This window comes from Alligator mississippiensis, chromosome 10 (genome assembly GCF_030867095.1).
Source record: "Alligator mississippiensis isolate rAllMis1 chromosome 10, rAllMis1, whole genome shotgun sequence".
NCBI lineage: Eukaryota > Metazoa > Chordata > Crocodylia > Alligatoridae > Alligator > Alligator mississippiensis.
Genome location: NC_081833.1, coordinates 258443 through 271532, shown reverse-complemented (window position 1 = coordinate 271532; position 13090 = coordinate 258443). Strand labels below are relative to the sequence as shown.

The 13090-nt window shown below is 53.1% G+C and overlaps 1 protein-coding gene and 1 long non-coding RNA gene across 3 annotated transcripts in view; one reads left to right on the top strand and one right to left on the bottom strand.

The window, feature by feature from the left end:
- The window catches only part of ZNRF3 (zinc and ring finger 3), a 106450-nt gene extending 97877 nt beyond the window's left edge, over positions 1–8573 (top strand). For both annotated transcript variants that reach the window (XM_059713300.1, XM_059713301.1), the window contains 4 exons: positions 622–789; positions 2542–2644; positions 3408–5153; positions 5788–8573. In XM_059713300.1, coding sequence (XP_059569283.1) covers positions 622–789; positions 2542–2644; positions 3408–5153; positions 5788–5831 — 2061 coding nt within the window. In that variant the 3' untranslated portion in view covers positions 5832–8573. The remainder of the gene's footprint in view (positions 1–621; positions 790–2541; positions 2645–3407; positions 5154–5787) is intronic.
- On the bottom strand, positions 8295–13000 carry LOC109283483 (uncharacterized). Its single transcript, XR_002090649.2, has 2 exons — positions 9910–13000; positions 8295–8885 (listed from the first exon to the last, which is right to left on the bottom strand). It is a non-coding gene; the product is annotated as an uncharacterized LOC109283483 (long non-coding RNA).
- Between the last annotated feature and the right edge of the window lie 90 nt (positions 13001–13090).

Genomic DNA, 13090 nt, shown 5'->3' with positions numbered 1-13090 from the left:
CCTGTCTAGCAGTTGACCTAGAAATTGCTAAGATTTTCTTTTTTCCTCTGGTGCATTTAAAAGTTTTTTAACCCTGCTGACCATAGATTTGCTTTTCAGTCACCCCTTCATCAGTTTCTCATTCATAGTCGTTGTTGCCAGCTGCTTTTCTTTTTTTTTAACCATTCACTATATGCTGCTTTTTCTTCTGTATTTCTGCCTTCATTAGGCACCCTAGCCAGGATGTTCTGTAATCAATTGCATCTTTCATGATTGCGGAGTCTAAAGCAACTCCAATAATTGCTCCATTTTTTCCTTCTCAATCAGTTTTGCCTTTTTTTTTCCCCAAGTTTCAGAAATTAACCTCAAAGTAACCGAGGTTTTTTTACTGTACTGAGTGTATATTAGGCGCTTAGTCCAACAGTCAGTTTGTGACCCATGCTGCTTCCTGCATCACACATCCATTTGAAAGTGCCTCCCATCTAAAGACAAACTAGTCTCTCTGCTTAGTGTGTAGGTGTTGACAACCAGAGGCAGTGTGGTCAGAGATGCTGGTGATTAGGAGTAGAGACAGTGCTGTTTTTCTGCTACTCCAGCTGCTTCAGTCCCTCACAGTCCCTAAAACTGAATTTTATGTTGCAGAATTCAATGAACAGACTTGCAGTGCAGGCACTGGAAAAAATGGAAACCAGGAAGTTCAAATCCAAAAGCAAGGGTCACCGTGAAGGAAGCTGTGGGGCTCTGGACACGCTCAGTAGCAGCTCAACTTCTGACTGTGCCATCTGCTTGGAGAAATACATTGATGGGGAGGTAAGAGAAAATAGCTTCTCTGACCTGGCTGAATAGTAGAACTGGGCCCACATGTGCAGTCATTAGCAGCTAGTGATAGGGTACCTGGGTAGGGATTGCCTTGCTGATTTAATTGAGACAAAAGCTGGATCTTCTTCTCCAGAATTGGATCAAGTAGCGTATGATAACACCTGCCCACCTTAGTGGGGCTGCACACCTGGTCCCCTTCTCCCTCCTTTGATAGGTGGGTGGCTTTAAAGAGTACAGTACAGACCAAGGGCAGAAGAAACCAGAAGTTTCAGAGAATGACTCTGATGCCTCAGCCTCTGTCACTATGCTAATGCCAGCGCTGTCCTGGAGGGCTCCTGGCTTCTGCCTTTCCTATAGCGCTTAGAAGAGGTAAGGAAAGGGATGAATTGGGGAGCAACTGCAAGGGCCTCCAAGAGTGGGAACAATCTGAAATCCCAGCTGGAAGCTGAAGACACCAGGTGTAAAGTGATGAGGTGACATGTTTTTTGGGGAGAATAGAAAAAATTATTGACTGACCATTTTCAGGCAACAAAACAAAATACCAGGTGCAGTAACTCAGCACTGCAAGTGCACGTGGCCAGGCAGAGCATGGGGCAAGGTGGACACACTTGAAGGGGGAGAGAGGCTGCAATTAGGTTTAGACAGACTACAGAAGTGGGCAGATGAGAATAGGCTGGGGTTCAACGTAGACAAATGCAAGGTGTTGCACCTTGGGAGAAGGAATCCACAGCACACATACAGGCTGGGGAGATCCCTTCTTGAAAGCACAGAGGTGGAAAGGGATCTCGGAGTCATTATTGACTCCAAGATGAACATAAGCCGCCAATGCCAGACCGCAGCCAGCAAGGCTTGTCATGCACCCAAAGGTGCATCTCAAGCCAGTCCAGAGAGGTGATACTCCCCCTCTATGCGACACTGGTCAGGCTGCAGTTGGAGTACTGCGTCCAGTACCGGGCGCCGCACTTCAGGAGGGATGTGGCCAGCATGGAGAGGGGTCAGAGGAGGCCACCCGCTTGGGGAGAGGGCAGCAGGACAGGCCCTAAGAGGAGAGACGGAGGGACCTGAACCTGTTCAGCCTCAGCAAGAGGAGGCTGAGGGGGGCCTGGGGGCTGCCTACAAGCTCATCGGGGGGATCAACAGCAAATAGGCAGAGCCCTTTTCTCCCCAGCACCGCCTGGGGTGACGAGGAACAATGGTCATAAGCTGATGGAGAATAGGTTTAGGTTGGAGATCAGAGGGCAGTATTTTACAGTCAGGGTGGCCAAAATCTGGAACCAGCTTCCCAGGGAAGTGGTCCTCGCCCCTACCTTGGGCAAATTGAAGAGGAGGTTGGACGATCACCTGTCTGGGGTCTTGTGAACCAGCATTCGTTCCTGCCCGTGGCAGGAAGTCAGGCGAGATGATCTGTTCAGGTCCCTCCTGACCCTAGCTACTATGACACTATGAACCCAGCTGGAAAAACCGGGGTCCTCCAGAGAGGGGACAGTTTTAGGCTTCACCAGGAAGTGTGTCTTGAGAGGAGATGGGCAGAGCACACTGATGGCAGGTGCCAGGGCTGCACAGTGCAGAGATGCTGCGCTCTTCTGCAGCTCCTGATTGGCTGGTGTTTAACTCTGGTCTGACCTCAGTCAGAGGCTTAGAGCTGACCTGTTGCGTTGCCATATTGAAAGGATGGGGTGGGGTGTGGACTGGACGTTTGCTGTCTTGGGAAGGGTCACTTAACATCACTCTCTGCCCCAACAGGAGCTGCGAGTCATTCCATGCACTCACCGGTTCCACAAGAAGTGTGTGGACCCCTGGCTGCTGCAGCATCACACCTGCCCTCACTGTCGCCATAACATCATAGGTGAGTGCTGCCCTGCAGATGCATGTGCTCCAGCGTGGTTCTTCCCAGACCTATCCACTCAGCCACAGGGGAAGCTGTGCTCCTGCATGCTGCCCTGCACATCTCTATCCTGCCTGTAGCCTGCATCCTGCAAGCCTGGGGCCGCTGTCAAGGATGCCAGCAGGCATTAGTGCCCAGAGAGGTTCTTTGAGAATGACCCATGTTCCAAAAGAGCTGGGTCACGTTCCTACAAGCTGCCTTGCCCTGAACAAATGTTCGGCAGAGGGCAGCACCTCTCAGCCTGCGCAGGGAAGCACCACTGGTAAAAGGCACCTGACTTACTGTTTGTATCTGGATAAACACCGGGAAAAGCAGGTGACTGGAACGGAAGGACAAGCAGGGAGTGTATGGGAAGGGATTCTCCTGTGTGCTGCAGTGTGGCATAAATGGACTCCCCCACCCCCCAGCTTGAAAACTGTTCTGTGTAACAGAAATTAGGGAGGTTGTTTGCGAGGTGGCGAAAGCTGGGCAGGCATCATTGTTTGCTCCGAACTTGGAGTGAGCACCACTGCCTGTGTGGGGAAGAAGTCATTTCTTTTCCTCCCCTGTCCATAAAACCCAGGTATTTCAAAGGCTGCCGGGCAAGTGTGATAGTATTGGCAGGGTTGCTTCTCCAGAGCAGCCTGGCACCTTTCACTTACCGTCTTTCCCTGTCAGAGCAATAAACCTTCAGCAGAGTAACTGCGTTTCCCACATGCTCTGTTCCTTATCTCCTCCCATCCAGAGCAAAAGAAGGGGAACCCAGGCCCAGTGTGTCTGGAGTCTGCTAACCCTGTGCGCAGCCGGCAGCAGAGAGTGATTCTACCAGTTCACTACCCTGGCCGAGTGCACAGGACCAACCAGATAACGGCCTACCCCACCCGGACGAGCATGGACCCTCACGGGAACCCTATCACGGTACTGACGGTCGACCGGCATGGCGAGCAGAGCCTGTATCCAGCACAGTCCCCAGCCTACATCCGAAGTTACCAGCCTATTCACTTGGACCACGCTCTGAACACCCATCACTGTGGCCTGGAGCACAGGGCTTATTCTCCAGCTCACGCTTTCCGAAGGCCCAAGTTCAACGGACGGAGCTTCTCCAAAGCAGCATGTTTTTCCCAGTATGAGACCATGTATCAGCACTACTACTTCCAAGGCCTTAGCTACCCTGAGCAAGATGGACAGCCTGCAGCTGGCCTTGCCTCAAAGGGCCCTTCCCGTGCCTTCCAGGCCGGCAACAGCATGCTTTTCCCTCCTGTGGTACATGTTGTGCCGTCCTCCCGCTTGGAGAGCGGCAGCACCTCCAGCTTCAGCTGCTATCATGGTCACCGCTCTGTGTGCAGTGGCTACCTGGCTGACTGCCCAGGCAGTGACAGCAGCAGCAGCAGCTCTGGCCAGTGCCACTGCTCGTCCAGCGATTCCATGATCGACTGCACGGAGGTCAGCAACCAGGGGGTTTATGGGAGCTGCTCCACCTTCCGTAGCTCCCTGAGCAGCGACTATGACCCCTACATTTACCGTAGCAAGAGCCCCTGCCGTGCAGGTGAGGTGGGAGGTGCGAGCCGAGGAACAATTGTTCTCCTGGAGGGTCCCCATCAGGATGAGCTCCTAGCACCTGGCCACAGTTTGGGGGGTGTGGACTGTCGGCCTGTGCCAGCTTCTTCCTCAGGGGACCAGCTCTCTAATTGCAGCATGGAGATGAACTATAGCAGCGATTCCTCACTAGAGCACAGGGCTCCAAATGGCACTACCTCAGAGGGAGGCCTCGAGGCTGCTCCCGGTGCTGCCTTGGATGTTAAAAGGACCTGGAAAACCCAAGAGGTAGCTGGGCCACTGATGGAGCAGGCCTGCGCGTGCTGCTTTGAGCTCCAGCACTCCTCTGCCTTGGAGCCCACTAGCGGGACAGCAGACTGCAGCGCGCTCTTCCTTGGCTCCCCGCTATGGGGGGGTTGTGGCCCAGGGCTGGAGCAGCAGGTGGGTAGCGCCCAGGGCCTGTACAGTATTAACTCAGACCACTTGCATAGGACAGACGGGGTGAAATACGAGGGCTTGCCCTGCTGCTTCTATGAAGAGAAGCAAGTCACCTGTGGTGGTGGTGGCAGTGGGGGTGGTGGCTGCTACACAGACGACTATGCAGTGAGCGTGCAGTACACACTCCCGGACGACCCCTTGCCCAGCTGCTACAAGGGTGCGTGCGACCTAGGCCAGCGCATCCCAATCATTCCTGAGGACAGAGACTGTGAGCTGGCCGTGCCCCCGGACTGCCAAGGCCCCCGAGCAGGGGGCTGCAGCTCCTGGGATGCGGCACCTGAAATGGATGCTCGTCTGCACCACCAGGGTCTGGGAGAGGTCCCGGAGGAGAGGGAGAGGTGCTATCGGGCAGCATCCTTCCTGCGGAGCAGCTGCGTGCGGGAGGAGGAAGCCAGGAGGCTCTTCTCTGCCCCTGCCCTGAGCCCCCAGGACCTGGCACCAGCCACAAAGGCTGCAGGTAAGAGTCAGGCCTGGCCATTCCCCAGCAGTTTTCAGCTCCTTTGTCCCACAGGAGCACGTGTTGGCTGCCATGGCGCACACGGCCATGGAAGTTACCCCAGGCTGGGGATGCGGGAGTTTGGCCTAGTGCTGTCCAATAGCCACTGTTCTTCAAAAATGCTGCGCCTTTGCCTTTTTCCCTCAAATATCCCACCCCTGGTCCCCAGTGCTGTTTCATGGGTGCTGCCTAGCCCTACTCAGGACAGCTCTGGACACCAGTGGTGAGAGCACAGCAGGTCCTTGCTGGGGGCTTTCACTGTTGCTGCAGCCAGTGTTGGCGGCCACGGCCGGTGCTAAGGAAAAGCAGCTGCCAGGCCAGACCAGACCAGACCAGTGCTGCGAGGGGTCGGAGAGGAGTGCGGAAAGCCCCGGGATGGACAGACTCGGAGCGTGGGGGGGGGAAGGGGTTGCCCTCCAGCCTGCGAGGGAGGAGCTGTTTGGGGGGTCTCGCAGGAAGTGGTGAGGGCTAGACAGGAAAGAACCATTGAAGCATCTGGTTCACCTGCAGCGAGCTGCGAAGCCTCTCCCCGGCCCCCTCTAGGCCTCTGACCCCAAAATGTTCCTTTTGTCTAATAACTCCTCTTTCCCTTCAGGCTCTGGATCGCACCCTCTGGAGAGGAGCCAAATGGGTGACTAGGCCCGGCCTGGCTGCCACAGACCGAGCACGGGAGCTGCCACGGAGACACCAGATTCTGTCGGACTTTCAGACTTTTTTTTTTAGCTTTGACAAACACACAAAAGTGGTAATGTGGAGAAGCCCCTGTGCACCCGCCCTGCCTGACTGAGCCCCTCCTTACATCTCCCCGCTCCCCTCTCCAGCCTGCAGCCTTGTGCAGCTCTGGCCTGGGTCGGGGTACAGAGCCGCCCGGGGTATGGGCTGGAGCCGCTCTGTCCGAGCGCTGTTGCCATTCCTGTACTAGGGACAAAAAGTGTTATTTATACTTTCCTCTAGAATGGCCGTGCCGGCTCTTGCTGAGCAGGTGCCACGGCTGTGCTAAACAAGCCACGCCATGCGTAGATGCTGCTGCCTCCTGCTGAAGGAGTCTAGCCTTTGAGCTCAGGGCTACACCTGCCTTACAAACAAACCAGCACCTTGAAGCAGACTGGTCCGGATATGGATACCAGCGCTGACTGAGCACTCGAGACACTGCCCCTGCCTTCTAGTGGCCGCTTCCAGTAGCAAGCAGGTTTCCTTACGAGCCAGGGGGTACGGTATAGAGTTGTCGGTTCCCCTGCTTCACACTTCTCTAAGGACTTGGCGAGGAGAAATCCCCAGCCTGTGTGCTCAGCGCTCCTAACAGAGGAGACGAGAGCTCAGAGGGACCTTTACTGCTGCCGGCCAGGACCCCCTTGCCCCTTGCTGCCCACTGCTGCAGGTACATGTCAAACCGCTGCCTCGGCAGGGCCTGCCGTCCTGGTGTTCTGAGGACGGCTCTTCAGGAGCCTGCAGCCCCAGGTGGCAGCTCCGTAGCAAGAAATACTGCTGCAGGCAGCAAAAGGGGGCTCATAAGGTCTCTGTGGCTTGCCTGGGTCAGTTTAGGAAAGCTTGGATGGGGTCAGTGTTTTGCTTTCTAAGGGTACTAGTGCATTTTGCCAGCTGGTACAGGCTGCGTGTGTGTACACGCCAGGGGCAGTGAGGACTGGGTAAACCGGCTTCATTTGTTTTCTTTCTTTGCTGGAAGAGAGGCGGTTGAGGTTGCTTCCTTAGCTCAGTCCGTCTTGCAGCTTTCTCTGGCCCAGCCAGCTTTGCCCGTGTTTGACTGCGTATGGAAAGCATTGCATACCCCATTAGTCTACGCACATACGTCTGTCTGTGTTTCTCTTGTTTCCTGTGGAAACAATGGCTTCTAGGTAAGAGGCCATCATAGCATGTTTTTTAAACTGCCTGTCATGCTGCGTGTGCTTGAAACAGTTAGCACCCTTCTGTCTGGTGCATACACAGGGCAGGGATGCATTTATGGGGGGGCGTACTAGTTTATGCCCACAAGGTAGGTCTGGTAAGAAGGATTTAATAGAAGTAAACATGATGGGGACACATTTCCATGGCCTGAACCATGACAGTTCGGTGTGACGTGTTCTTTCACTGAAGTGCTGCCCTGTGCGAGACTGCCTTGGGCTTGTCAGGGAAACCAGCTGACTTCCTTTAACGTCCCAGGGAAGGTAAATGAACCAAGGAGCAGCTGAAAGGTGAAAAGGAGATCTGCTTTTCAGTTCTGACCAATAACACCAGGAAGGATCCTTAGCATTTGCAGGAACCCTAAGCAAGGCTCTTGGTGAGTAACCGCCTGAGTCCAGCTGTTCAGAGAAATGGTGCATCGTACAGCACAGAAGGAGCCAGCTATAAAAAGGGTGGGGGGAAATGGCGAATGCATTTTCTAGGTGTAAAGGTGCAGAGGCTGAGCAATATCCTCAGACGGAAGGTGGTAGAGGATGTGTTTTGTGGAAACGGAGCTATGGAGGTTTGTCACTTTTTTTCCCTCTTTGAATATGCTCACACCCAGCTCCTGCGACAACAAAAGAAGCGGACTGTAGGTGTGGCAAAGCCGCACAGCTTGTGCGCGCTGTAAAGCAGGGAGCCTTTAGCCACAGGAGAGCTGTGGTGAAATGTGGTTATGGTGTGAACTGGCTAGTTGCACGTTAGGACTCACGGTCCCGGGCACCCGGGAACCATCTCGCCCGGGTGACAAGGAAGCCGCAGCCAGTCGGGCCACTCCTTCCCCACGAGCCATGCGGTAAGGTCTTCCGTTCCCATCCTGCTCTTGCCTCCTCCGTTGGCATTTACTGCTGCTCCCTGCTCCCGATGCCTCTTGAAAGGACACACAGGCCAATTAGCCACAATAGATACTACTTTTAAACAAAATGCCTTTCTATTAAATGAACTGTTGCCAGTGTTGGGCTCATGAGGCACTATTTAAAATGTTTTTTAATTAAAATGATCTTGTAGCACTTAAAAAGGTTTTGTATAAAAATTGCTGTAAAGATTTGTAATACGGTCAAAAGGGCTCTCTCTCCTTCATTACCATTTTTTAATGTTTCAAAGGCTAGAAAACAACTTGTATATATTCTGTAAATGTATAGCAGCACATTTCATTTATGGAAATATGTTCTCAGAATATTTATTTACTAATATATTTATCTTAAGCCATGTCTTATGTTGAGAGTGTGTGACATTATTGGAATAATCATTGAAAATCACTAACATGAGGCCCTGTAAATACATGATAATTGCACACACAGATTTTACAATATTTGCCGACCAAAAAATGATTAAAAACAAGTTGTAGTTCTTTACAGTTTTGTAACCAAGTGTACAAATGTCTGTAAAAACAAGCAAACAAACAAACAAAAACCCCACAAAAATACAGTTTTATCAAATATACATTTGAAAGTTGTCCTTCTTTCTGGGGAGAGAGGAGCTGACTCCATCCTGCCCCTCTGAAGGAAATCCTGCATGCCTGCAGGTGACATGTTTTCAAACAGACTTGTAAGGAAGACCCGTGGAAGCTGATTTGGTTTGGTCTCGGTGAAAGTTGCATTGGTGATGGGCCCAGGTATAGGTGTGCCTTTTTCTCAGCCACTCCCTCTGCTTGTAGTGACGGTCCTGCCACTAAACTCTTCTTTTTGCAATCCTCAGCAACTAATCGCGGCGAGTGAGCTGCTGTTCACAGAAACCACCAGCAATCGGAAAACCCTATTAACAGAACCACACCAATATGCACGTAACTCAATGTGCAATATATATATATATATATATTTTTTATTTTTTTTTTTCTTTTCAACCCTCTGCTCTCTGCTCTTCCGTAACCCCTATCAACATGCTGTTTCTCAACCCGTGGGTCAGGACCCAGAAGTGGCTCACAAGAATATGTGAAAGGGTTGCAAACAAACTTTAAAAATGGATTCTCCTTCAAGGGAGAAAGATGTGGGCAACCAGGGCTTGTCCCTTGCAGGCTGTCGTAGCTCCAGCCTGCAAGGGGTTGCTTAGGGCCCCCCTGCCCCACACACTGTGGGGCTGGGGCCCGGGAGCAGCGGGTCAGGAGTGAGGAGCACTGGGTCAGGACTGGCCATGGATGCTTTATAAATGGGTCCTGGGACAAAAAAGGTTGAAAATCGCTGTCTCGTTACACTCAGCTTTTTGGGGCAAGGAGCATCTTTCCACCTTTACAATTAGCACACCAAACACATTTGGGGCAGCATAAAATAGTGGGTGCTTGGTTCTGGCGCACACATACCCCTTCGTAAATCCAGCATCTGCTTTGACAAATGTTAGCTTTCTCACTTAGGAGGAGGCTGCCCAGGACTGGAACAGCCGGCGATGCCGCCGCAGAACAGGTATGCAATGTTACCGGTCCTGGGGAAGGGAATGGCACTAAAATAATGAAGTTAGGAGTTGAGTTAAATGCACGGGATGCACCCAGGCAAAATGCTTTGTCAGGGGTTTGGGGCAAAGTTGGGCTTGATGGTAGTTTCGCAAAGGTGGGTAGGACAGAGAGGTACAAAGCTCTGTCTCTCGTGTTGGGAGATTAAAGGTAATGTGCTTAATTACTCTTTATCCTCCTTGGCTGCAGTTTGTATCTGAGGGATCACCTGACTTATTCCATGGTGCTGGCCTCACAACACCATCATACAAGGCTCTGCAAACTAATATGCTGGGAAAAAAAGCTCTCCCCCCGTGGAGTCCAGAAATGAATAGCTAAGATGCATCTTTAATGTACCTGTCCTGGAGTCTTCCCTTCGCTTCGGCAGCTCTTTAGCTGAATGATCTTCCTTACGGGTATTTTGTCTGGTCTTGTGGCAGTGTAGACATAGAAAAGCAGGAGATTAAAGCAGTCTTAGAAAAATTAAAGATGCTGAAGCATAACCAAAAGATGGTAAGGGATGGAGCGTGTGTGTGTGTGGGGGAGGAGGGGTTCGTGTTTTCTGACTATTAGTTCTCGGTTGGAGGAGTGATGGTTAAGGCGAAGACTCGGATTAGGCCTAATGCTGTCTATTTAAAATTCTCCTGCAATCTGTTAAGACCTGTCTAGTTGCTTATTATAATGTTGCTAAATGTTAAGTGTGCAGCTGAAGTTGTTGGTGCTAAATGCCTACCTTCTGTGTGTTTGGAAAGCTTCAGCCAAAACCATTTGATCATTCCTTAGGATTAGATCAGATGCATAATTTTGCTCAAGTTGAAACGTAAAGGAGGATGGTTTTTCCCAGCCCCTTTCTCTCTTGCCTGGCTTCGGGGCTTGCAGGTTGGTGCACGCTGTGGCGTGGGACTCCCCGCCTGAATCCCGCAGGAGGCTGCACGCGCAGCCCCTCCTGCTGCCTGTGTCTGCGCCTGGGGCAGGGGCTGGGACGCCTGTGCCGGGAGGGAGGAGCCCCCCAGTGTGGTGGGGCAAGGAGCAGCGGCCCCCGCGAGGCCCTCAAGGGCGGTCGTGGGCCTGTGACCAGAAGGAGGCTCCCAAGGGAAAGGCGAGTGGGAGCCTCCAGCCCTGGTCTCCCCGGCCCCAGGCCTGCGCAGGAGAGTGATGGCTCCACGGTACGGCGTAGCCACTGTCCTAGCGGCAGGTCAAGGTGCAAGTGTCTCTTTGGGTAACTGGGGAGCTCAGCTAATGTCCCTCGGTTACCTTGTGTCCCAATGCAAAAAACTTTCAGTCACTCAGTATCTGGAGGCCACGCGTTACCCAAGACTATTACTTAATAGCTTCCTCAAGTGCCTGTGTACCCATCTGCACAGACGCTTGGTACGAGCGCTTCACTTGGCTCAGGCGTGCCTTGTTCTGAAAGCTCTCCAAGCGGACGGGACCCTGTGCCAACAACGTGTCGTTCGCCAGCTCCGACCCGCTGCGGTCCCTCTGCTGCAAAGCCCTGTTCAGCCCTGGTCCTCCCAGCATCTGCCGCGCGCCGCCTCCTCCCTCGGAAACCCCTCGGCCGATGGACGCGGCTGTGACCTGCCGGGGCGGTCCCTGCCGGCGCTCTCCCCGCGCTGCGTGGCCTTGTCTGTGCTAGGACTGCCCTCGCTGCCCCTAGCGCAGCAAGCGCGCGGGCAAGAGCAGCCCTGCGCTCCTCAGAAACCCAGGGCTGCCGTGTTGTGTGGCCATTACACTGCGCTAGGGGGAGGAGAGCAGTTTACTTCGCCCCCAGGCACTGAAAAGCCAGGAAGAATCTGGCCCTGAGAACCGGTGAGATGGTGTGTTGGTCTTCCTAGGATCTTAGTACTTAGGGCCAGAAGGGACCGAAATGGATCATCAGGTCCGACCCCCTGCCCTGGGCAGGAATGGGTGCCAGGATCATATCACCCCAGCCAAATATCTGTCCAGCCTCCCCCAAGGTAGGGGAGAGCACCACCTCCCTTGGGAGCCCAGGCCAGAGCCTGGCAGCCCTCGCTGTGAAGTAATATCTCCTGATGTCCAGCCTGAACCTTCTCCTAACAATTTGTGGCCATTATTCCTTGTAACCCTGGTGGTGCCGCAGAGCTCCCCCAGTTCTCGCTGGTCTCCCCTCATGAGTTTGTAAATGGCCACCAGGTCCCCCCTCAGCCTTCTCTTGTGGAGGCTGAACAGGTTCAGGTCCTGTAGCCTCTCCTCGTAGGGCCTGCCCTGCTGCCCCCCACCATGGGGGTGGCCCCCTCTGGACCTTCTCGATGCTGGGCACATCCCTCCTGAAGTGCGGCGCCCAGAACTGGACGCAGTACTCCAGCTGTGGCCTGACCAGTGTCGCATAGAGGGGGAGGATCACCTCCTTGGCCCTGCTCGAGATGCATCTGTGGATGCATGACAAGGTGCAGCTAGCCTTAATGACGGCTTCCTTGCATTGGAGGTTCATGTCCATCCTGGAGTCAACAATGACTCCAAGATCCCTTTCTGGCACCGTGTTGACAAGACGGGTGTTCCTCAGCCTATAGGAGTGTTGCTGGTTCCTCCTCCCTAGATGCAGCACCTTGCACCTGTCTGCATTGAACTCCATCCTATTCTCATCCGCCCACCTCTGCAACCTGTCTAGATCTAGCTGGATTCTGTCCCCCCACCTCCAGCGTGCCCACCTCGCCCCACATCTTGGTGTCGTCAGTGAATTTGGACCGCGTGCTTTCTACCCCCACATCCAGATCACTGATGAGGATGTTGAACAGTGCAGGCCCCAGGACCGAGCCCTGGGGGACCCCACTGCCCACATCTCTCCAGGTGGAAGATGACCCGTCCACCACCACTCTCTGGGTGTGACCATCTGACTACGTAGGCATCAATGCCACCGTCACCAAGTTTGTTTTTTTTTAGGAGAATGTGGTGGGAAACAGTGTCAAAGGCCTTAAAGCCCAGGAAGATGACATCCACCCTGACACCCTCTTCCGGGGACTTTGTGACCCGATCATAAAAAGAAACCAGGTTAGTCAGGCAGGACCTGCCCGCAATGAACCCATGTTGGTTGCCCCTGAGCAATAGCTCCCATGCTGGGCCCTTGCAGATGTGCTCTTTGATAATTTTCTCAAAGGTCTTCCCAAGGACCAAGGTAAGACTGACTAGCCTATAATTGCCAGTAAGTGTGGTGGAAGTAATTGTTTTGATGAACCTGAGAGAGACCAGGGTGTCCTAATGGTCCTGGGAGTAAATACACGTCAGGGGCTTGCTGAGTCTGAGGGACAAGATCACAGGCGGGGGAGAGGGGGGGCAACTTGTAGAGCCGCGCTGGCAGGAGCGCCACGAGAGGAATGTGCAGTGACGGGAACAGCTGTTTCATCAGCGTGTGTTCAGCCGTGTCAGCCTGACCCTCTTATCAGTGGTCATTTGCAGTATCTGCCAAAAATTAACATCGCTGCTTATTTTGTTACAGTGTATAGAACATTTATTCCTTCCAGAATGTAAACTAATATATCTTCCTGCTTCGAAATGTGACCAAGATACAAGCACATTACAT